The sequence below is a fragment of the Hetaerina americana genome, unplaced genomic scaffold (assembly GCF_022747635.1).
Source record: "Hetaerina americana unplaced genomic scaffold, ioHetAmer1.1.p SCAF_2, whole genome shotgun sequence".
Taxonomy (NCBI): domain Eukaryota; kingdom Metazoa; phylum Arthropoda; class Insecta; order Odonata; family Calopterygidae; genus Hetaerina; species Hetaerina americana.
Genome location: NW_027286763.1, coordinates 29,128,326 through 29,152,685, shown reverse-complemented (window position 1 = coordinate 29,152,685; position 24,360 = coordinate 29,128,326). Strand labels below are relative to the sequence as shown.

Here is a 24,360-nt window from a genome sequence, read left to right as displayed (position 1 = left end):
CATTAATAAAAGTCGTTAGCTTGGCTTGCTATAATTGTGATTTAAGAGGATACTATCTCAGTGCAGATCTAGCGACCCTACCTTGGACTAACATTGACTTACTGGGAGGGCTTGTGCATTCTGACGACCCCTAGAGCTGTGCCAGTGGGAGCAATGTTAATTGCTCCTGGCTCCGGATTCCCCATTCTATTGCTTCCAAGTGGAGCAACCGGTTATAAAAGACGGCACAATGTAAATACTGAATTCCTGATAAGAATATTATGATGCATAATAAGGCCATTGAAATACCAATGCGCTAGATTGAATCAACCCTAGGTCTTTCCATTTTCCAGACTATTACGAGCAGAGATACCGCAATAGGAGTCAAGCGTTATGTCTGGACTAACTTCATTTCTTTCAATTTTTGAGGCAAGATTGTCCGCAAATGTCTAAAATATAAAATAGAACCCACGTTCACGGGATTACTGAAGCATAGATGCTAAAAATAGATAAAAGAATTTATTTTTTTAAGAATGACGGAAATCGGACGATCATTAGGATATTAATGAAAGTAGCGACAGCATTAAAATAATACGATACCATAGTCATTTAGCGCCGGTCTAATATTGCATATAAAAATCGGGAGTCGTACGGAAATTGGCACACGTTTTTTAATTTAAAAAAATGACGAATAGTTTTCGAAAAAAAAACATTTTTTTAAAGACATAACTCCCATGGACTATTCTTGACGTTGTGGAAGGACTTGTGCGTCCTGACAACTCCTAGAGCTGTACCATCAGGGGCAATTATAATTTCCCCTAGTAGGCTCACCCAAGCCAGATTGGTCGAAGGGTAGGAGCCGGACGAAAGGTTGGCCACGCATGACTCAAGTAGAGCGGCGATTTGAGTGATGATGCCACTGTTTTGAGGAAGGATTTTGAACTGAAGAAGGACTTAGATTTGAAGAAAAGAACTTAGACATAGAAACAAAAATTGCTGGCATAAATTGGCGTCAAACGCCAATATTTATCGAATCGGGGATCAAAACGCGAGGATAGTTGAAGGAAGAGATGATAGTGAAATACACCGGTTCGTCCGGAAAATAAGTGTACTGAGCTCAAGAAAAAAAATGTATTACACTTTTACATATCTTAAGCTAATATTCCTCAAAATAGGACCCTTGTGAGTCGATACACTTGTTCCAGCGGCGTTCCCATTCCTGGAACAATCCCGCGAAGGCATCATCGGGAACCTCTCGAAGACTCGTCGTCGACCTCTTCTCTGCCCTCCACGAACATCTTGTGCCACCGAAAGATCATGTTTCTGGACATGGCTGACTCCCCGTAAGCCTGGTTAATCATACCGACAGTTTCGGTAGACGATTTCCCAAGCTTTACCGCAAATTTGATGCGAAATCTGCTAGTATAATAGAGGTGAGAACCCGCGAGATGGCGCATATCTGGGTGGCCCAATCATTTAAACCGCCCGGGCTGAACCAAGCCCACTGAATGCATAATATGGCTGCCTACATCTCCCCCCCACCCCCTTGTTCATTTCCTATTGGTCCCCTACCTCCCCTTCCCCCACCTCTCCCCCGCACATGTCCTCTCCGCTCTCCCCCGAGAACGCCATTCTGAAGACGACAGCCGAGCTGTCGAAACGTCAAATAACAAATTGTGAGTGTCCTTTCTTTGTGTCTCTATATTCTAAATATGCATCCCCCCGCACATGTCCTCTCCGCTCTCCCCCGAGAACGCCATTCTGAAGACGACAGCCGAGCTGTCGAAACGTCAAATAACAAATTGTGAGTGTCCTTTCTTTGTGTCTCTATATTCTAAATATCTACATCTGTGTTTTTTTATATTTATATATATTAATATATATACTACATATATATATATATTACAGGCTTCTCTATTCGATTCTACGTGTATGCGAAGGAAATGGTTGAAGAGGCATGAGAAGAATTAAAGATAGGGATGTACTCGGCGGGGAATCCATTTAAATCAATTAGATATGTGGATGATCAAGTCTAAGTTAGAAAGTATTCCAAGGGGTTACATTAATTGCTGGATGCATGGGATGAGAATCAATATAAACGAGGCAGAGGCTTTGAGGTTTTTGAGAGAGAGGAAGGTGAATTTCAACATTGAAATAGTAAGTCAGGTCAGGTCAGTAGAGTGAAATGGTTGTTCTATCGTAGTAGTGTTTTGGAGTAGTCGTGAAATGTGAAGAAGAATAACATCAGACAAAGAAGCTTGATTATGAATCATGGTTTTGTACAGTGCGGAAAAAGTATATTGAAGTAGAACGATGGGCGTATATTGCGAAGACTGAGAATGAGGGTACGGCGAACGCTGGAAAAGGTGAAATGGGCAGGAAGATCAACAAAGGTGGAATTGTTTGGCATGGTGGGGGAAGTCATTGTTGAGAGAAGTAAAAAGGAGAGAAATGGTGAATGAAAAGCGTCTTCATTGTCGATGCAACGTTGAAGACTTTGATGAAGGGAACAGCATTGGGCAAGCAAGGAAGGGGTAGGGGATCGAGATGGTGCGGGGGCTAACGCACTGGTTTCCCACCCAGAGGGCTCGGGTTCAAATCCCGGCGGTGTTGAATATTTTTCAGAGGTATCTCGATCCCTACTTGAGGTGCTTTGTGGAGGGCACTTTGAGTGAGTACGCTGTCCGTCGGATGGGACGTTAAGCTGTGGACCCCTTGACACCTTTCGTTGAGAATAGGCTAATTCCGACGCCGGGTTTCTCTCCACCCTTCATCCTTTCCTATCCATCCCCTATGGCGCAAATGACCTCAGCTGTCAGTCGCCTCCCCTAAATACTACTACTACTAGGAAGGGGTGCCAATAGGAAACGGATTTTTCATTTACGACATTTTGCGACAATTTTCATTTTACATTTTGCGACTTTTATTGGAGCAGAAATGAGTCTTAATAGTTCCTTCTTCCATCTAACGTCCATTCATGCATACAATAAAGGCAATAACAAACACCGAAGTCCTAGGGGGAGGAAAATCCACCCAGGGCTTGGGGCTTGGTAATCGAACCCGCTATCTCTGAGCTGACAGGCGAGGTTCTTACCCCGCCGCCACCAGGATGGAACGAAATTAAGGGATAAAAGAGGTATTTTAAACGGTGTGTAACCAGAACCAATAATAATACGTGCTTAAATATAGTATATATAGATTGTACTGTAATCCATAACTGAGCAAAAGCAAAATTAACTGATCTTATAAAAGTTATTTTTATTTTTCCAAGCAATAAACATAAAAGGTGTTTTTAAATGAATAAAAGCCATTCAATAATTATTTATTTCAATGACTAATGTGTTTTAGATGCAAAAATTCTTTACACCAAAGTAAGCGACTGGCTCCGATTGGCGAGTCTCAAGCATCTTCCCTTCCACGCACTGGTTACAGAGAGATTTTAATGCGAGACCTTCCAGCCAATAGGCTATCAGAATGGCAAAATGCATTGAAAAATATTAATAGCGTGCATGTTCTTGGCCAATAATGACAATGTAAATCACTAATTATGAGTCTATTCTTATTAGATTATTTTACAGTATTTTAAATTTATATTTTCTTTATTTCTGTCATTGTTAAATTTTAGCGTATCTGAAATAGGATAAAATGAATAAATGAACACGATGATGAAGTTCTTGTATCTTTCCCTCCCAAAATATGGTTCAATCGTAAGAACAAGCACATCGCCGGATCTTTATTGAACAGAATTCGACGAGGGTGCACCAGCACACTTGAAAGGACCGATTTAAAAAAAGGAATGTCATTTTCGACCTTTCAGCATTCTTTCCCCCAACTTGTTAATCATCCACAAGGCATGGACTCATTTCGCCCCTCCGATTATTTAATTAACGGTACCCTGTTTTTCAGTTGACCTTTCAAACATATATTTCATTCTAAAGAAGCAGAAAAACACTGATCCAGGTTTGCATTAAGCGTTTTACTCTGACCAATTCAACAACGTAGTTGTTCGGAAAAAATAAACTACTTTGAAAGAAAAATGTTTTATCTTTTCATTGTGTTAATATAAGAATGCATGCGGCGGCATGAAACAAACTTTTTGATACTATTTTTACCATATCTTAAATACTATTTCTCCATCCACAGTTTCATGAGTGAGTATTGGCACTATGTCCTCCTTGGTTTTCAAGGATAAGCAAATTTTCTCAAGAGCAACGGGAAAAATACTGCACTAATAAACCTTTAAAATTCCTCCTGAATCCCCTCATCCCCGCTCACCACTATAAGGAGGTAGGCTGTGACCGCTAAGTTTCCATAAGGAAACTGAACGAAATGGCATATCCACATGCCCTCCCGAAAGTCTTGCGTGACTGAAGGATGGCCCCGAAGATGTTACCAACTAACCAACTTTTTACGCTCTTTCTAAATAATTACAATTTTCCATCGGTCTCTTCATTCAATTGAACGTTCCATCCAGCCCGCCGATAGACTTTTTGATTCGACCAATGTGGCCAGCAAACAGCTTCAAAGGATTGTTGTCAACTTGCCGCAGAAAATACCAATGACCGTAGTCAACATAAACCCGCAAATGGGATGGATTGAAGCAGGAAATCACTGCGAGTAGGTCTAACGTCTAAATAGTACCCTAGAACGTAATATTTTATTATACATTTAGTAGTAGTAGTAGTAGTTTTGAGGGGAGGCGACCGACAGCTAAGGTCATTTGCGCCATAGGGGATGGACAGGAAAGGATGAAGGGTGGAGAGAAACCCGGCGTCGGCATTAGCCTACTCTTTACGAAAGGCGCCAAGGGGTCCGCAGTTTAACGTCCCATCCGACGGACGGTTATTATACATTTAATATATCCTATAGGAAAACACAAATATACAGCGGCTTTCACTTTTTTTAAACTAAAATAAAAGAGTTTCAAATGAGGAATCTCCTAAACGACGTAACTCGGGTGACAATCTAACAGGAGGAAAAATATTTATTCACGAAAGTCGGAGACGACTAACCGCAGGAGGGGCAATGGAAAACACGACAAGATCATTCAATTGGAATTAATTAGGTAGCAACCATTCTTAAGTGACTGAGTGGCCACGTTGAGCTCTTTATTCTCATCACCAACATATGTGGGCAATATCTTACACTGCCTTCAATTAATCTGTTGCACTTGGTAATCTCGTGATTTTAATCAATTCTTACGCTATCCACACTCTGGTTTAGAGGTCACACATCAGTTTTCTCATCGTTAGCTCTTTTAGAGCCTGGATCGTGTTTGTATAAAAAACCAGCCGGTTACGTTTTTTTAGTAATATTTATGAGACACATTTACTCCTATTCTCCCAAAATAAATTTAGAATGAAATGGTAATATATAATTTCAGCATTTAATAATTTATCGGGCATATATAAAAGTATTTTTTCTCAATAAAATTAAATTCGTCGTTCCACCTTGAAATCGTCCGTCCATCAGCCGTGCATTCACTGTACCATGCGAGCTTTACCTAAGAAGTTCCTTATGCACATCTTCTAAAGTTTTGCATTTTGTCTCTGGTAACATCTTAGCAATGAATACGAACCCTAGGGCAGCGCACACGGAGTAGAACCAATATACCCCGTACGGATTCATAGAGTCCTTCATCGGCAGATAAGTCCGCGTCACAACAAATGCCAGGAACCAGGATAGAGTACCTTCGATGAGAGCGGCAGAACTCTTTGCACCGGTGGTGAAGAGTTCGCTTAAAATCACCCACGTCAATGGACCCAGTCCCAAGCAGAATGCCGCCACATATATCATGAGAGAGGTCACTGGAATCCAGGATAAATTAGCAGCGGCAGGGTCGCCGTTTATTTCCAGATATGATTGGACGCCCAGAGCCAGGAGGGCTAGCGACGTCAATCCAGCAGAAACCAATAGCAAAGGCCTCCGGCCTATTCTGTCCACCACACCAACGGTAATCCAGGAGGACACGTTCTGCACCGCTCCCGTGACCATCTCGGATTCACTGGGGGACAATAAGGGCTTATCTGTCTTTGCACTGCCACGGAATATGCTCTCTTGATTATACAGGACGACATTTATCCCACAGTACTGTAGAGTGATCATAACTCCCGTGACTACAAGCAAAGCTAACCTATTGCCGCGGTTTGAAAATAAATCTTTAAAAGATTCCAATATGCCTTGAGAACTCGATTCTTGAATTTCTACCGACATTTGGTGCAGCCGATTTTTCATACCTTCGGAAACTTCCTGTCCTCTAAACCACGCCATGGAAGCAACAGCTTCCTCGGGCCTTCGCTTTGCCAACAAGTGGTACGCCGTTTCCGGGAGGAAGAAGAAGGTGATGAGGAAGAGTATCGGGAAGACAAGAGATACTCCGGCCAGCACTTGGTAAGAGGCGTAGGGGCCGATGCAGTAGGGGACCATTAGCCCCAGGTTTAGCATGATCTGCAGGATGGAACCGAGGGAGCCTCTGAGGGAAGGGGAGGAGAACTCCGAGATGTACGTCGGGGCGATGAGAGACGATACACCCGTGGAAATTCCGATGAGGAACCTGGCGACGTAGAGTGTAGGTGCGTTTCTCGCGAATATGGTCACTAGCCACCCGACGGCTGACGGGATGCCCCCTAGGGCCAGTAGCGTTCTCTTCCGCCCGAATCTGTCAATGGTGAAGCCGACCAAGAGTGACCCCAGCATGGCGCCGACGTTCATCAGGGAGCTGGCCCACGACAGCTCCGTGTCCGTGAGGGGCCGACTCAGGGGATAGTAAGATCCTTCCTTCCCTAAAAGCCGCAGAGAAAGGGGCGAGGTCCACGCCATTGCAATCCCTGAGCAGAGAGCGGTGATGTAAACTGTAGAGTGAAAGAGCACATGCAAGACATTCTTCATTTTTTGGTATAAATAAATGTGGTCTACAAAAATAAATCTTTTATCTTGAATTTTTTTCTGCATTTGAAGGGTATCTGTAAATTAGTATGATTTCGTCCACTCATAACATATATAGTTTTAAAAAGTTTAAATGCCTGCTGAACTGAGCTTTATATTTTGTCTTTCCCGCGCTTACGCCATTACGTACTACAAAGATACATGACCTAACGAACACCAACGTAACGATTCTAATGGATCATAATGGAAACAATGTCAATAAAATTCGAGACATTAAGTGCAGAACAGATGGATTTAAGATGTCTTTTTCCCACGAATTATAAGGGATAAGGATAAAATATCGTTTGTCCGACCAAGTTAAGAGGAATATGTGTTTGGAGACAAGGGTAGTGTGGTGTGTAATCACCCCCTGCCACACACTCTAGTGGTGGCTTGCAAGGAACTAAATTAAACAAAAAAACAGCTCTTTAGAAATCTTAGCGCTTTAGAAATCCAAGGCAGTAGCACATCTTTAATTTTAAAAATTTCCTAATCATATCTCAATTAGTTTCTTTTATACCTAAATAATCCATCCTCCAGTGATTAAAAATATGTAAATTTAACTCACTCATTTTATTAAATTTAAGGAATAATAATTAATGAATATAGTAATTCGATAAAGCCTCTGTTACTACGCTGAAGGTACCTTCAGGTTCAGCTAATATACACGGAACACACCTCAACATCCTCTAAAAGGGGATGTCATCGTCTCTTTACCCCGAACTTCAATGTTTACTTATTAAATCATCTTTAATTCTGCATAAAAATTATTCTAGTTAATTAAGATGACATTGAAGTAATAATCCTTCTATTTTCAAAGACAATATTACATATGATGGACCCATATGAAATCAAATTTGGAAGATTTGCGTTCAAAGGTCACTGGTAATAGATCTGGGGTCCTGAAAGAGTTTGCTACAGCGAGCAATCCTTAATTGGGATGCACCAATAATTAGAGTTTCCAATGCAAGAAGAACAACCAAAATAATCTCTACTCAGTTTCATCGATGGAAAAATCGTGCAATAGAAAAATGTCGAACACAGTCCTTTTCCGATAGAACTTCTCATCCCGTTGTATTCAGACTCAGTAAGAACAGTGCAGTGAATATTTCATGCGCCTAACGAGAAATTCCTACCCTTGAGTAAGTTAGGTGCATCATCTCCGCCTGCTCACAAGGAGTGTGCACTTACGAGAGTCCTCCAGAAGAGCTAGGAAAAGTACTGGCGATGAGATTTAGAAAACCTTTGATTTTGTGTATTATTTCATGGAAAACCATTTGGATGACAAGTACTTAGATGGTGAACTACCTTTTACAAAATTATTGCCGATTAGGCTTCAATGCTAATCAATTTATGTACTACTGAATCGGTTTGCTTGCCTAATTTTGTCGCAGTGAGTTTTAGGCACATCGACAAATTCTTCAAAGAATAACAGCAACGGAAACAAGGTATCACGAGTTGAGTATCACGGAATCTAAAGTGGCAATAAGTACGTGACCGAGAAGAGAATTCTAACTGGGAAGCAAAGAAGCACCGATGGACATAGTAATTTAATGTACTTGGCGTTTATTTATGAATTAAAAAAATTTAATCAAGAAAAATGTCCTGTGAGTTGCATCAAGAAAAAATAACAAAACTCTTTGATATTAGTACCCAAGCAAAAATAATGAGCAAACTAAGATGGTATGTTTGATATGGTATGGTGCATTTTTTACTTTTTCAAAATCTTATTTGTGATGTTGAAGCTATTTTAACGATGTATAATAGATAAAAAAAAAGGTTTTCGATGCATTAGATAAAGAAAATTGAGATCACTCATCGAAGCAATTAGAATGGAGCCGGCACAAAAATTGTGCCCGCATTTTAGAAAATAAGCTTCCTCTAAAACGATATTTGTCAGTCGGTATCGTGAGTAAAAGCCAGAGGCTTAATGCAATCGGCTCATCTATAGGTAATACGTAAATATACTGTACGGACCTAATTAGGAGAGAGCTTTGCATTTCATACAAACTGATTCTCACGTCAAGTGAGTGGAACATATTGAAATGAAATAATTGACTTCGTAATTCCACACACAAGAAGTGTTTGGAATTATAAAGTCAATTATTTCATTTCATTCCAATATAACACGTTAATTCCATAAAGTTACGACTAAGACAACAAATTTTATTAAGTGAGTTAAATAGTGCCGGAGATACGTAAGAGTGTCGTTTTTAATTATCAGTTAGAAATAACCGAGATATCTGGATAATATTTATTCTGAACATTAATTGATCCTCATGTACATATTACTGTAAATTACAAATGTTGATTTATTTTTCTTCCGGAAGCCGTAGAATGAAGTAGCACGCAGTATGGAGAAGATAAACAATAAAGAACTGTTTACAAAAGATTAAGACTTAATCACACTGCGAGCCGCAGTGTGATTCAATTCCTTCATTCGAAAGGTTTAAGTGCCCGGAAAACCCACGGTGAAATGATAGCCGTTTATGGAAAGGATAGCCCGTCATATGACACTGTGTGAATTGGAAAAGGTAAAACTGACCACATGTCCCTCAGAGACGATCGAAGAAGTGGAAGACCATCACTCACGGACGATGCTGCCACAGTCAAGAGAGTGTAGACTTTAATCCTATTAGAACGAAGATCAACCATCCAAATTATAATGAATGAGACTGTTCTTAGCAATATCAGTGAGTGGAAAATCATTCACGAAGAACCGCACATGTCAAAGGTGTCAGCACGCTGAGTTCCACGACTCATACTCCTTTTTAGAGGCCAACTCGGGGCGACTTGAAGTTGCGACCATGGCGCGTGGCAATCTAAACGATATGGCTTTTAAATTTTGATAAATCCACCCTATTCTCCTTTCCTCACCCCAAGCGACTTTTCCTTATCCAAGAACTTAAAAAACCATTGCGGGGTCTGAGTATTGGGAACACAATTGACGTCATTCAAGAGGTGGAACAATGGTTTTCGATGCAATCTACTGAGTTCTACCTTAACTGCCTTCTACAGGTCAAGAAACGCTGGGAGAAATGTATAACTCTGGATGGTGACTATGAATAGAAGTTTTAAGAGCTAGAAATAATAAATAAGTTTCTATTTTCGTTATTTTTGACTAATAATTAAAGCTTTACGATACCCCATTATACATGAAATTTGAAAATGATCAATTTGTCAAATATGAAATAATTTCTCCTAAATTTATAACGTAAAAATCTTTCAAACTTCCAATACGCCGGTAAGGGGGGTATTCCACGCAAACAGCCTAAGAGATTGTACTCAGTTTTGATTGTAACTAGTTTCGAAACCCTTTGATTTCACCCATTCTAATGTGCAATTAATTTTCAAGTGTCATTGCGTCGTTGCTACTCTTAGTCTCGAGTACTTCTCACACATTGCTGGCGCTCGTGAAAAATATCTTCCAGGATAGGTGATATTTACTCCGGCTAACAGCACTCAAAGTTTATCTGATCAGTCGTTCCGATAAAAGAGCAACGAATAGGGTTTGATACACAACTGATAGGCCTTTAAGTTCTATAATTATAATGGATTTCTTAATTTGTGCGCTTTCAATTTTATTTAATTCTTTAGTCAGTAGTTCTTATATATGTTACATCACGAAGTGGACGGCGTTCACATTTTGAACGTAGACCCTAAAAAACGTTTCGAAGTTTTAATAAAAATGCGAGGAGACTCATTCCCGGGAAATTAAATACAGCAGCTAAAATTGAGAGAGACTTACTGCACAATTAAATTATTAAACGCAATCATCGGATTTTTATCACCACAGCTGCATGATTACTTACAGGAGTAATAGAAGACCACCCACAGGGGAGCTGAGAAAAGAATGAATAATTACATATTACCAAAATAAATGACGCTCAAGAATAATTAAGATGAAGGCAGTTCTCTGTGCAAAGACTAATGGTGAGGTTGAGACGGGCAGAATGAGTTTGAACAAGTTGAATGTTTTTGATCGAAATGACTTTGGACCAGAGTCATCGAAAGCCCATGTTCGGCGATAATACAGTATAGCAGAGGGTACATTTAAGATGTTGTTTCCATCCACCCTTATTCAGCGCAGGCTAATGAGCAATGAAATGAAATTGAACTGAAAAATCCCTTTAAAGAATGCATTGCTAAACATGCCAACCAATGTGAAACAATGCACGATTGAAAATCGTTTCGACTGAATGCTAAATTGCAATCAGTCATTAAAGTTAAAATGAGTCTTTTCAAGGGTACATGAAACTCAAAACATTTGATGTAATCACCAGAAAGATAATAGTGGTGAGGTCTATCACGTAAAAGATCTATTAAGTAAAATAGGTCAGTTGTTATAGGCTCGGATGCTGATGCTCAAGTCTTCTTTAAGCTCATTGTCATGAAAATACTAGGCTTATTCGAAAGGTAAGGACCTTTTCCCTATATTTTAATATTTGTCGGTCAGAATAAGTTTTTAAGCATGCAGGGCCATCTATTGATTGTTTCCAAAACCACTAAAGTAGTGCAAATAACTATGTCCGCGAAAAGAGCATGCTGTGATTAGATTTTGGTAGGCGTAAATCATCAGATGCCCAAATTTAACGAGATGCGTACCTAGTTTATGAACTTGCAGTAATGAGTGGAGGAAAGGGAGACTGGCGAGACTTCAAAAATGGCCGCACGAATGTGCATGATGCAGAGCTGAGTGCCATGAACGCATCACTATGCACAAGATTGTTCTCGACCAATTTTTCCCGCATCGCTCTCAACAGGTCCAAAATATGCTAAATAAAATGGCCCGACGGATGGGAGGCACCCCTTGGTATATGCCAAACATTAATACCCAACAAGAATCAAATTTATAAAACATGAACTCATTGAAAAATCACTATTAAGCTTCAGAAAGTCCATAAAATTCTCATCAAACCCTCTCATTTCGCCCCTTGGCCCCCCGCTGTTCCCGCTGGTCCTTCAAAACACCCTCATCAAGCCTTCAAATAAGTCTGCTCCGCAAAAAAGAAGAGGACCCGGCCAAAATTCCACCAGGAATTTAAACTACCCTTCCAACATTTTTAATCCGAGTCTAAAAAACAGGAAAAAGTTCACCGGCACTGGATCACCAAACCTTCTCCCTCCTTGCCCTGATTTAAACTCTTCCCTTCCATTTTCCCCAAACACTCGTGTCACCCATTCTTCCCATTGACATCCAATTCTCTTGTCGTCATCATCTCCTTTCGCTACTATTCCTTATCCTAGTCCCTTTCCCCTCTAAAAACTGTCCCAACACAAAAAGAGTAAAAAATGACACTCCGAAGCAAACCCTCTTCATAGATAATTACAACATGTGACATTCCATACTTCCAGAGAAATATAGTTCCATAAGATTGGAAATACGTTCACTAACAACAATGTCTTGGCCTTGATAGCTTTGACATTAAAAATTGTGCGCAAGGTGGGTACCGGAAATTCTTACCGACAAACACAAATAGCAAAGAATGTTGAGTAATACTTAGATATATATCGTTCCTCTTCTTGCACTTGAAACAGTGACTTGGTGAACGACGGTTTGAAGACAAGGAGCTCAGGACCGCCGTTGTCAACTGATTCAATTCCAAGACGGCGAACTTATAGGTTGAAGGATTTGAAAGCTGGTGCAGCGTTACGAAAAGTGCTTAGAAGTGAACGGCGATTATGTAGAACTTCAAGTAGGGTTGTAGCAAACTACAATTGCCAGTAAAAAACATTTATAACGAACACATTTTCAATGACCAAACAGACCTAGTTTAAGATACCCTCGTAGACAAAGATTTGAGGCGCCACATTGACATAATGGCTTCTATGACTAATCAAAGGCGTTAAATTCCAGTGCACTTCATTTTTATTTTAAATTTTGGATTTTATATCTGTTGAACTTTCTACATTATGTTGACTCATATTTTCCCACATTTCGTATCGGAAAAAATAATTCCTTAAATATTCTCAGAACGATTAAAAAGAATTATTGAAGAAATTGAAGTCACCTTGGTCAAGTCTCAGAGACAGCAGATTTCCTGCTCACTACCGCCAACTATGTTTCAACCCTTAATGGCGCAGGTGAAAAATACAAAAACAGTCACAATTCTACTAATAAGCTGAAAACTGCTTTGGCTTCATCCAGAACAATCAATGTAGAAATCTTTCCCCCTCTAGAATCTATATGTAATACTTTTGCTCGCGCATTTACCCCATGTAAGTCGGCATCAACACATTCGAGGGCGTACACTGTCCACAAAGCATGTGTGTAGTTTTGGTCATTGCAGAATTGTAATGGTTGAGGAGGTCATTTGATATCCCTGAACCATATGCAGTGCATTAGAGAAAAAATAATTCAAATGATGAAAGGAATTAACATGGAAATAAGCGATAAAAAATAAGTTTATGACAACGGGCATGCCATTCATTTATGAAAAGAAACAAGACCAAACGGCTACTGCAAGGTTTACTTTTAATTGTAACAATTTATTTTCCTATTTTTGCTAAACATTTTGCACTCTTTAACACACATTTGAATGCAGAAGCTTTTTAAATAGTTTCGTTTCAGAAAAAATGGATTAATTTTAGGCAAGCATGTATAAGCAGAACTGTCTCATTGTCGGGAAATTTCTCCGAACGCGATTTCCCAGGCGTGCCATCTTAAACCACGGCTCAAAGGCTTCACTCAGCAATATGCAGTTTCGCGAAGTGTTCAAGAAAGGAAATATCTACAGGTATGAGGACACGTTTCCATTTTTGCTCAGAAAATTCACTTATTTACACCGAAACTTTTTTCACTTCGAAAAACCAAGAATGAAAATCGAAGCTTAATCCACAACATGATCTGCCATCCACGCCCAATTCCATGCTCCCAAGGTCACATGGGGGATTAAAATTGGTGTCTCACTAAAGAGTCGAGCTTTATAATTACACCTATGTACATGTATTAAATATATTAATTACGAGTTCTCCATGGAAGATTAAATGGATATGTGCAACTTACTGCGGCCGCAATATTGATGACTTCATTTAAGAATGTTCCCATGAAGTGGAAACATTTTATGGTAGTTTTGAAGTGGACTATCTCGTGTACGTGTTTCAAATAAAATTAATTTCATCCCCTAAAGATTTACCACGTACTTGAAAAACAAACCCCTCAAGCACTTGCATATTAGTATTAGACGAAACAAGAAATACGGATTAGAAGTCATCCTTAAGGCTTCTATTTCCCCGATTTACAGCCCATAAAAATCGTTTTCGTTAATCCTGGGCATCTAAAGCGATTGTAATCGTTACTCCACGCTTTATAACAGCAAATCACGTCTACATACAATGCCCTTGAAAAGCCAGCTGTCTTCCTAGTCCAATCCGACTGACAATGGCGGATAACTTCAAGACATGTAATCAACGCTAAGACTATCTCCGTTTTCACGCTTTGGAGCACACTGATTTGATCTCACCGATAAGATTAATGGTGATATCCCGGTTTTGTCATCAGGCAAGAAGTAGCTAGGAACAACCAGAAATAACTTACGGAATAAGGAGGAAAATAGTTGATGAATGTCTCTCCTACCGAAGAGTAAATACTTCTTTCAATTTATAAATCCAAGCTCGTTCACGCATAAGCCAATGATGAATGTGCCAATGCGTCGAGTCCCAGCATCGTACTCAAGAATGCGATGCAGTCGAAAGAACACCCATTACCCAATGCGTAACCCTGTATCATTAACTGAGGGACAGCTGGTCCAAATGTTAAGCATCCTCTAATTCATAACGGTGGACAGCATAAATCAGCCTGGCCACAGCAGAAACACAGCATAAGGGGGTTTAAATCGAATTCCGATACGCTTCACTCAATTCTGGTTGAGTCAAAAGCATTTCACCGAATTCCACTCGGTAAGATCGTCTTCCTCAGATAGAAAAATGATGTATTTACTTTGGAAAACATAGGTGTTGAAGATCACGTCGCCCATGGAACTCATAATCTGCACGCAATTGTTTCAATCACAGTATGAAAATAAATTAGTCGTTACAAAAAGTATGATGAAGGAGAGATATCGTATTAACTTTTCTTCGGGGATCACGCGTAAGACTATTAGTGTGTCTCTGAGAAAAATAAGCGAACGGAGCTCAAGTGGATAGTCGATTTACGCCGTAAGAGGCATGACGGATTAGTAGGAGAGGAAGGGCGAGTGGGTGCGAGATATCAACACGAAGGATATCGCTGAACTGCAGAGTTACATGAACAGAAAGTGCTTTCACATTTTAAAATCGGTTAATACATCTGTTGAGTTCCACGATAAATGGGGAAGATTGTTAAGTTTGTATTAAACTAAAATTGAGGTCCCATGGTACATGTCTCTTTGACCCCTATCCTCTCACGGTATCACTTTGACAGCTTTCGTAAAGCATTCACTGAGTCTTCCATTTTTCATGATCTGTTTTCCTAGAAAGAAAAAATAAACATTATTAATAGAAGTTCCACCTGCTCGATAGTGGCTAAATTAGTTAGGAGAATGTAGATGCAAGTTCAAGGCTAACTACGAAATGCATCTCCTTATGTTAAATGCCTACTCCGTGGAACTGCATGAGTCCGGTTACTATTTAAACTTGTACCCTAAAAAGGAAATATATATTAAAATTATTCAATTCAGTTTAACTTGTATCATTCAGCCGAAGACTGTTATTTACACTACTTTAAACTTTACTTGCTTAAACGCAAGTTGAACTGCCTGGGTAGTCGTAGAACAGAACAAAGAAGTACGCGGCAGTCTTTCCCTGCGATAGGACCCTAAGTTTTACTTCGAGGGAGCTTTTCTCCCCCCAAGCGAATAAAGAGCGAGGAAAAATGAATGGTATGGGTGAAAATGAATCCTTCTGGTTGATATAAATTCAATGGTAGCCACGATTCTTTTCTGATTTCGAAGGTGCACGGCTACATTAGTCGTAATAAAGCAATTTAATATGATTGATGTAGAATTACATATTAATCAGGAATTCTAACCCATTATGTCGGAAACGACCAAAAAAGATTCGTCGTCAGCAAAAAGAAAATAATAATGCTGTTCGTGTAACGACAAGGGGTTAACGATATTCGACTGGGTATGAAAAACAGAATAACTCATACACAGACATACAGACACCTGAGAATGACGCCGTCGGTGCGTTGAAACTAGTCGTACCTAATAAAATTGATGGAAAGATACATGTGTTTGACCATGTAAATTGTGTTTTTTTTACTTCAGTAAATTATAGGAGCTTGAAAAAGTCATGTTTTCACCGTTACAGATAAAAAATACGAGATTAAATCAAGAAAAAATTGTACAGTCACATCTTTTTGATGGGAATATGGCGCTATAGAAGAATATCTTATCCCTACGCTTTACGATTCGAAGAATTATTACAGTTTTAATACTCAAGATTGTTGAAAAAAGTTGTCTCAAATTATTTGATGAGATTCCTATTGTGAATAAGTAACCGAGTAGAAAAAACAAGCAGTCTATTGAAAATGTATTTGTTCCAGCCGACCAGGTAATTATTTTATCTAACTTTGCAAAATGTTAAATATATTTCGGTAGCATTAGATCTAATAAATCTGACGTGGAAAACTCGGGAATGTTTTCTGTGATAGTGGAATACGTATTATTCTATAGAGAGAGGTGTAAGAACAGAGCAACTGGTATTTGAGAATAAGTAAAATGACACATACTGATTCAATATCAAATTTATTGAATTTGATTATTCCAAGCATTGATCCTCCGTTGAAAACTATGACTGCTTACTCGGCGGTCAACGCGTCAGTTTATTATGAAAAGCATACTTCCGTTTTTTAGATTATAAAATGATTAGTACCGGTGTTCACGTAAAGAAATTTTAAATGTCATATTTTACACTTTTGCGCCAAGTTTTCACTTAAAGTGATCTCATTTGACTTGGAAATGTTATTTTGAATTCTCGTCAAAGGCAAAAATGACGTTCATGTTTTTATTTCCTCAACCTGAAGCATCAAGATGTTATAAGGTAAGTTCCTCCGCGGTGGCTTTTGCTTTCTGCGTCAACAGATCGCGTTATGCTTAACCTGACCTGCTCTTTTAAATCTTATTTTCCTCTCCAGGAGAACATGAATGTTCCTAATTTATTTGGAAAGCATATCAATACACAGGTGATATTATATTTTATTAATATTACTATTTGTTACAGCAAAATGTTATGAAATATTTGCAGCATCTTCAAAATATTGGAAATTAAGTGCATATATAATTTTTGCTCAGATTCATTAGGTTATGACCATGGAAAAAGAACACATTCGTGAACGCAGTTGACCACTTTTTTGAACGATGTTTATCACATTTAAATAAATGCCATTATGCAGAAAAGTCAGTTTTTTATAGGTTGATTCTTTTTTTAGAAAGCCAATTCGATGGAATGATATTTTGTAAAAAATAGCAATTAAATTTAAATATGGATAAATGCATGATAAATTCAATGTTCTAAGGAGTATGCATGATCTTATATCTGAAATGACACGATGGTTCTATTTTTAGTAGATCTTAAACTAATAATAAAAGAAAACTATTCTCGTTCATCCTGGCAATTTCCTTTAGAAAAAGACGCGACTACTATTTTCTCTAATGGGTTCGAATTGGTGTACTTTATTTAGAGATGACTACTAGTGTACGTTATGTATATTTGCCAATATTATAATTGGTGATTTTCACTTTATTGACTCCTCGAAGACCCCTTTCTGAATCTGGTTACACAAGAACGTAAATTATGTCTTAATTACCCAGCGGAGGCTGTCTCACCATATGCATATACATTCTTGGTAGAGGGTAGCCAAAAATGAGTGGGATAGTAAAAATTCGATTCATATTATTTTAAATAAATGTCCATAGTTTCGCAAAACGCTTCATTCTTGTTCACTAAGACATTAAGATGTTTAGAACATTCCCTGTGTCACTCTTTACAAAAGCGTGCGTCTTCCCCCTTACGCCGACTGAGAATTTACATCGTATTCCGCCAATTCTGTAAGGCAGGAAGGAAACAATTATTCCTTCCGGATTGGTGAATCAAACGATATAATTATACCTCTAGCGCACTGAAACAATTTTGCACTAAATGTCGCTAAATTTAATTTGCATTAAAAGTCAGGTATGCGTGGTGAAACATATTCACCAGTACGGAGAAAGCACGTATGCGTTGAACTCGGAAGCATTTCAATATGACGTGAACGTCGAATTACTTTGGGGTACGCTATTGACGAAATAATGTTTTGACGGATGGAAATGAGAACCTCGTTATGCCAGTGATTTCGCTGCACTAACATAAAACACGTTTCATCGAATAGTCAACGAGGCCTTTTCATCTTAACTTATTTAGTATTGAAAGCGACCCCTACTGTGTAGTACAGACTTTCATTGACTTTTTGAGCTATCGCTAAAGGGCAATAAACACCTGGTGCACAGGGCGAACCTAAACGTACACAAGGAGCTTACCTGACACGGCCGCATAGTATTGCCGCAGCATTCCTTTGGTCGACGGCGGAGATTCCCAACCGCCTGACTCTCCAGCACTCTCTCCGTTGTGCATTTCAAATCACAGCGAACGACCCTTTTGGAAAAAAAGCAAAAGATAACTTGAGTTTTCCACTTATGTTCACCAGAGAGATATTATTATAATAACTGCCGCCGTAAATGGCGCCCTTAACATCAGGTTGAGGGCACTAATTTATCTATTTATAATTTAAAAAATAAAACAGTTTCTGGCGGCACTTAGTGGAAAATCTTCATATTGAAATTGAAATTAAACCACTTGATTTTTCCACATAGAAAAATATTTTTATTTACCTCCTAGGTTTCGTTATGGTATAACATGATCAGGTAAAAATACAAGTCAAACGCAGTATATATATCTCGGGACGGAGGGGAGAGGAGGGAGGGAGGAAAGCAGGGATTGGTTGAAGTAGAAAGAGGAGGATGAGGATGATTGGTAATATTGATAAATTAGCAGGCCGGAAGGAGGAATTAATACAATGATAAAAAGAGTTGAAAAAAGTTTTGCTTGGCGTCGGTTTGTTGGCAGAGGAGTGGGGGGAGATTCCCTTTTCTTGGCCACTTGTCATTAAAAGTGGATAGAATTTTCCCAAAAGAAAAGGTGAGACCGGCCTTCTGCAATAAAACAAAATTAATCAACCTGTTATACCACACGAAGGACCAAGTTAAACCCATACACAAGAGTGGGGTGTACAAACTCCTCTGCAAAGACTGCAACCGGGTATACATAGGCCAGAGATTTGAGACCAAAGTAAAGGAGCACCGATCATGCTTTAGAAACAACATCTTCACGTCACTCTTCGCCAAACACCTGATAGATTGTGCCCACAGCAGCGATTTCATCCCAGAAATCCTGCACTTTGAGAAGCGCTGGAGCATTTAGAAATACTTCAGCACATGGATTACGTAGGCGATATTTTGACCAACGAATTTCTTTATCCTTCGTGTTCCCCGTTATTGCATTGTCCTCACCCATCTTCCAACTAAACTGACACCAAGAAAACCTTTTCAACAATGTAATAACCCTTCCCAGTCTGCTACTTAATTACCTGACCCAGTGACGTTTTCCCCATTCACATTACCCTTTCCCCCGCTTCTCTGCCAAATAACCGACGCCAAGCAAAACTTTTCTCAATATTTTTCAACAATGTATTAATTCCTTCTCCCCGCCTGCTAATTTATCAATATTACCAATCCTCCTCCTCCACCCCCTCTTCCTACCTCAACCAATCCTTGCTTTCCTCTCTCCCCCCTCTGCCCCTCCGTCCAGGGATAAATATACTACGTTTGACTTGTATTTTTATCTGATTATGCTATACTAAAGCGAAACCTATGTAGTAAGTAAAAATATTTTTCTACGTGGAAAAGCCAAGTGGTTTAATTTCAATTTCAATTTTTACAACTTCAATATGACTCGATTTACGGATATTCACTCATCAAGCTATTTTCGGAATTAAATTAGACATAATCACAAATTTCCCATTAAAAATCATGTTGTGACAAATGGAGTTGTTTCTGGCTGCACTTGGGGGAATTTTTCAATTATAAGATAAGGGAGGAAAACAAAACGCACTGCAAATCCACATAAACTCTCCATTGCACGGCTACGATTCTGCCGCTGTCCGTCGTAACCTCTTGATACTGCATAGCGGTTAAACTATGGTCGTGGAATAAATGTTGATTTGCAGTTATTTTCCCCTCCCTTTCCGTAAGAGCCCTAAGGGTATTGGGAGACTGCAAGAACTAAGATATTGGTTGGGTTCGAATACAAGTCAACTCGTCACCCTGCCCTTTAGATGCAGAATTGCAAACTTAGAGTAGAATTCTTCAATTTACCTCTATGTACCATTTTATTGAAACTATCACAAAGATGGTTATTTAATTGAATGAAGAATTGGAACCCTTGGCGTTGCGATGGTAAGGGTATTGAGTCAGACTCCGACGGGCGGGATGTTTTTCTGATAGAGTAATAGCAATTGAGTATATCAGCTGACAACTCGAAGAATTTCCTATTGCAGCGCACATTTTAACAGTTTGCAGTCGGCAAAGTAGTAGAACCACAGTCTCCTCACTACTACAGCAGGATGCGTACTGAGGACAGGGGCGTCTAGACACCAAGATAGTGGCTCTAGCCCTACGCACCGCCAGGCCAGACGACGGCCATCGTATTAAAGCGGTCCATAAAAATCTTGAAAATGGGTAGAGTGATCCCAGATTCTACGGTCTATGGCACCAGAAAGAATGAAATATGAATTAAGTGAATCATTAAGTAATCCACAAGGGCCTTGACAAATGCGCGTCTGAAGTTACGAACTTCAGACGTGCATTTTACATCGCGTTAGCATATAGGGGGAAATTCGACTTCGGAGCCGAGGGTCCCTGGCTCTTTGGATAAAATCGGCTTGATTCTTCCATAATTGCTGTGACTACGATAATGCGTTCAAAAGTTAGAAGGTTTACGGAATTTAACGATGCATAATTTCGATGGTGTTAATGAAGATTGAGGCGAGGCTTAGAAATCGAGGAGCCAATCGGCAAACCATGGTCCCCACCCTGTTGAAAAATCGAGGCGTCCTAGTAATTAACAGAGCAGTAAAATATACTCGTATCTATTCATCGTTACGTATACGTATGGTCTTTTAAATATGTTAACTTTTGCCCAATTGAACTAGAAAATTATGCGGAGAATTTATATCTAACATTTACCCAAGAATGGTAATAGCCGGTTTATCATGATGCTGGTAACAAATATTTTGGTGGTAAAAGGATTTAGATAATTGTTCCCAAAAACAGTTTTGCGGTCGATCAAGCTTTAGTTTGTCAGTCGGCCAAGGGGTTGTAAACTCTACTAGATGCATTGGAAAGTCACTGTAATAGGAATGGGATGAGAATAAATGAAAAAAATGAAGGGTTTCACGTTTTCCAAGAAAGAGAATGCCTCAATTAAATATTAAAATAGGATATATTCAATGTATTCAGGCTTAAATTTGTGGAAGCCCATTATTACGGAAGTAAAAAATCTGAGGATAACGCCCACGTTGCACTGAAACTAGTCGTACCTAATGAAAACCTTAGGGGGAAGATACATTGTTTTGTATTTTTTCTTCAATGATTAAAATAGGAGTTAATAATCTAGAGCAACTGGATCAGTTATCCGCTATCTTGGAAATGTTCCGGGGCAAAATGTTAAAAGTAGCACAGACATAAGGAGGAGAATTGCGTTAGGTCAAGAAGCTTTCACCGGCAGGAGAGATTTTATGACAGGGAAGTTGGGTATGGATGTTGAAAAAAGATCTTTAAAACTTTAATATGAAGCGTAGTTATGTAAGGCGTAGAAGCATGGCCATTGAAGCAGGATGATGGGAATAGTTTGGAGCCTTTTGAAGTCAGGGTGTAATGAAGGATGGAGAAGGTGGCGTGGACAGAAATGAAAACAAACAAGGAAGTGCTTGGCATTGTTGGGGAGGAGAGATAGTTTTTTTAAGAGAAATCAATAAGAGGTAGGGAAGATGGATGCAGAGTATTTTGATTGGCAAGCGAGGAAGGAATAGGAATAGGATATGGATTTTGGACAGAATTAAGGGAGGAAGGAAGTACTCGGAAACAAAGAGGGGCCCATTTTAATGTTTTATGTCAGGTTGCATTTTTTTAAGAGAGACAAGAGTCACTTTACCAGTTTGAGGCTTGTGTCCATCAAAAGCTTATATTAATCGATTGATTATCGATAGTAATATAAGTTGGTTAAGACAGATATTAAAATGAACATAGAAAGATTTTGATGAAACTCACGGGCATTTCGGGGACAGGGAAAGAGCAGTCGACACCCTGAGGACGATGGGCGGATTGTCCAGCGAAATGTGGACCATGTTACACCTGACCCGGGGACGAACCGGGAGAAATTCCTTGGCCCAGATTTTTTGCGGGAAAGGCACCAGATTTTTCTCTACGGGGTATTCCATTTGGCAGCCTTAATATCTGTCCTATTCCTTCTCCAAGCCTCGTATTCCTCCTTAGATAGGTTACGTCTAAGTATAGAATTGTGACCACTTTCTTCGCTTTAAGATCTCCACCTTGAAACCTCGGTCGTGTATATTTATCATTATTTTCGGAAAATAAGTGTCCAATTTTTGGTAGAAATAGGTAGATGAATATCAAAGTGGATTTAGATTGGGTAAATCTTGGTTAGAACAGATATTCAATCAATAGTCAATAATCCGTCAGGGTATATGGACTCTTGCAGTATAGCAATAGTATAAGAAGGTTTAAAAAAAACATTTAAATCTTTCATGGAAAAAGTGTAGATGGAAAATCCAAGAATGTGGTAATAAATACAAATTTACAAATATATTCGGTATAATTCTGATAGACACCATCACGAAAGTAAAATTTATAAGCGACGCATCCATACCTTTCAAAATAAATACATGTTTAAGGCAAGGTGATTGCTATAATTAATATTTTTCAAATGTGCTTTGAAAAATATAGTGGGAATTTGGATTTAAAAAATCATGGATATTGAATTCCAATTACATTGCTGGGAGGAAGGAACAAATGTATTGAAGTAAAAGGTAGAAGAATTGGTTTGAGAATTTCAGTAGATTAAACTAAATGCATTAGGAACACTCCTAATAATGAATAATTATAAGATATTTTAATAATAGATATTTTAACATTGGCCAAATAAAGGGGGTTGATAATTCAACTATTTATGTGAAATATCAAAAGAAAATGGTTTAGAAAATCATTATAAAAAGTAGTGAAGCCAGAATGCATGCATGAAAGAAAACGCTTGACAATGAACTATGATTTAGACGAGCTAGAAACACTAGAAAGATGGATAATTTGGAAAAAACTAGGCCCACTAAAAACTGCAGTACCATGGAAATTAAGAATTAATAATGAAATTTATAAAAATTTGAAAATTATAACGGATAAAATAAAACAGGTTGACATTTGTTGGGAACGTAACAGTAACAAAACAGATGCTCAAGAATATTTAGGAAAAGAAGACAGCTATTTGATTTCAAGGGGAAAAGAGATACCTAAACAACGATTTAAAAAAGGAAGAGACGATAGAGAGAAAAAAATTTAATGATTAAGTGTTCAAATAGTAGGGATTTCAAGGTGGAAGGGGAGAGCTTTTGCAGACATCTTTGATAGATCATCATCACACGGAATCATTGTAACACCAAGTTATCGGTAGGGGAAGAGACAACTGGCAGAAGAGTAGGATCCTTATTATGCTCCAAAGTAGCCATAGGACAATAGCAAAGATAGGAGAGCTTGAAAATCTCGGGTGAGAGATAAAGAAAGTAAGGATAGATATGACATATTTGTGTGAAGTGAAATGGGAGAGGTAGAAGAGACCACTGGAGCCCTATTTACACAATAATACAAAGCGGTTTAGAAATGTTGAGTTGCAAAAATAATTTGGAAAAGAATGGTTTAGCATATAGTAACTTTTTTATTAAATAATTTAAGTAATGATAACATATGAAATGACAAATCTACTAATAGCCTAGTTTGTTGGCAAGAAATAAACACCAGGAGAGAGTAGTGATTTTTATGATTAAAAACCACAGGAATCAAACGAAATAATGATTCGTGATAGGCAGAGTCCACCCCGATTGCGATATTATAATTACTAATACCATATATTGTGCAATAATATGGCTAATGAAGGAAGAAATAGGGGATGTGGGAAACGGCGTTGGAGTGTAGCATGGTTGGAATGCGGCGTGGCGTGAAGGAAGAGATACGTGTAAATGAGGCGGGGGAGTAAGGCTTATAAATAAGGATGGCCCGAGGCGAGAAAAGATTCTGCAAGAGCGGAGGGCTTGAAAAACACCTGGTCCAAACACCGCATCTGCTTGCGTGCATCCATGAAAAGTGATGGGAGATT

General features: G+C 38.9%; 1 protein-coding gene across 1 annotated transcript; it reads right to left on the bottom strand.

Annotated features, from left to right (window-relative positions):
- Positions 1-5,478: 5,478 nt before the first annotated feature.
- LOC139687659 (facilitated trehalose transporter Tret1-like) lies at positions 5,479-6,798 on the bottom strand. The gene has a single exon (XM_071584899.1). The coding sequence runs from the start codon at positions 6,796-6,798 to the stop codon at positions 5,479-5,481; it is 1,320 nt and encodes a 439-aa protein (XP_071441000.1).
- Between the last annotated feature and the right edge of the window lie 17,562 nt (positions 6,799-24,360).

Excerpts from the sequence above, each read along its gene's own strand:
- LOC139687659 (XM_071584899.1), bottom strand. The coding sequence starts at position 6,798 with ATGGCGTGGACCTCGCCCCTTTCTCTGCGGCTTTTAGGGAAGGAAGGA.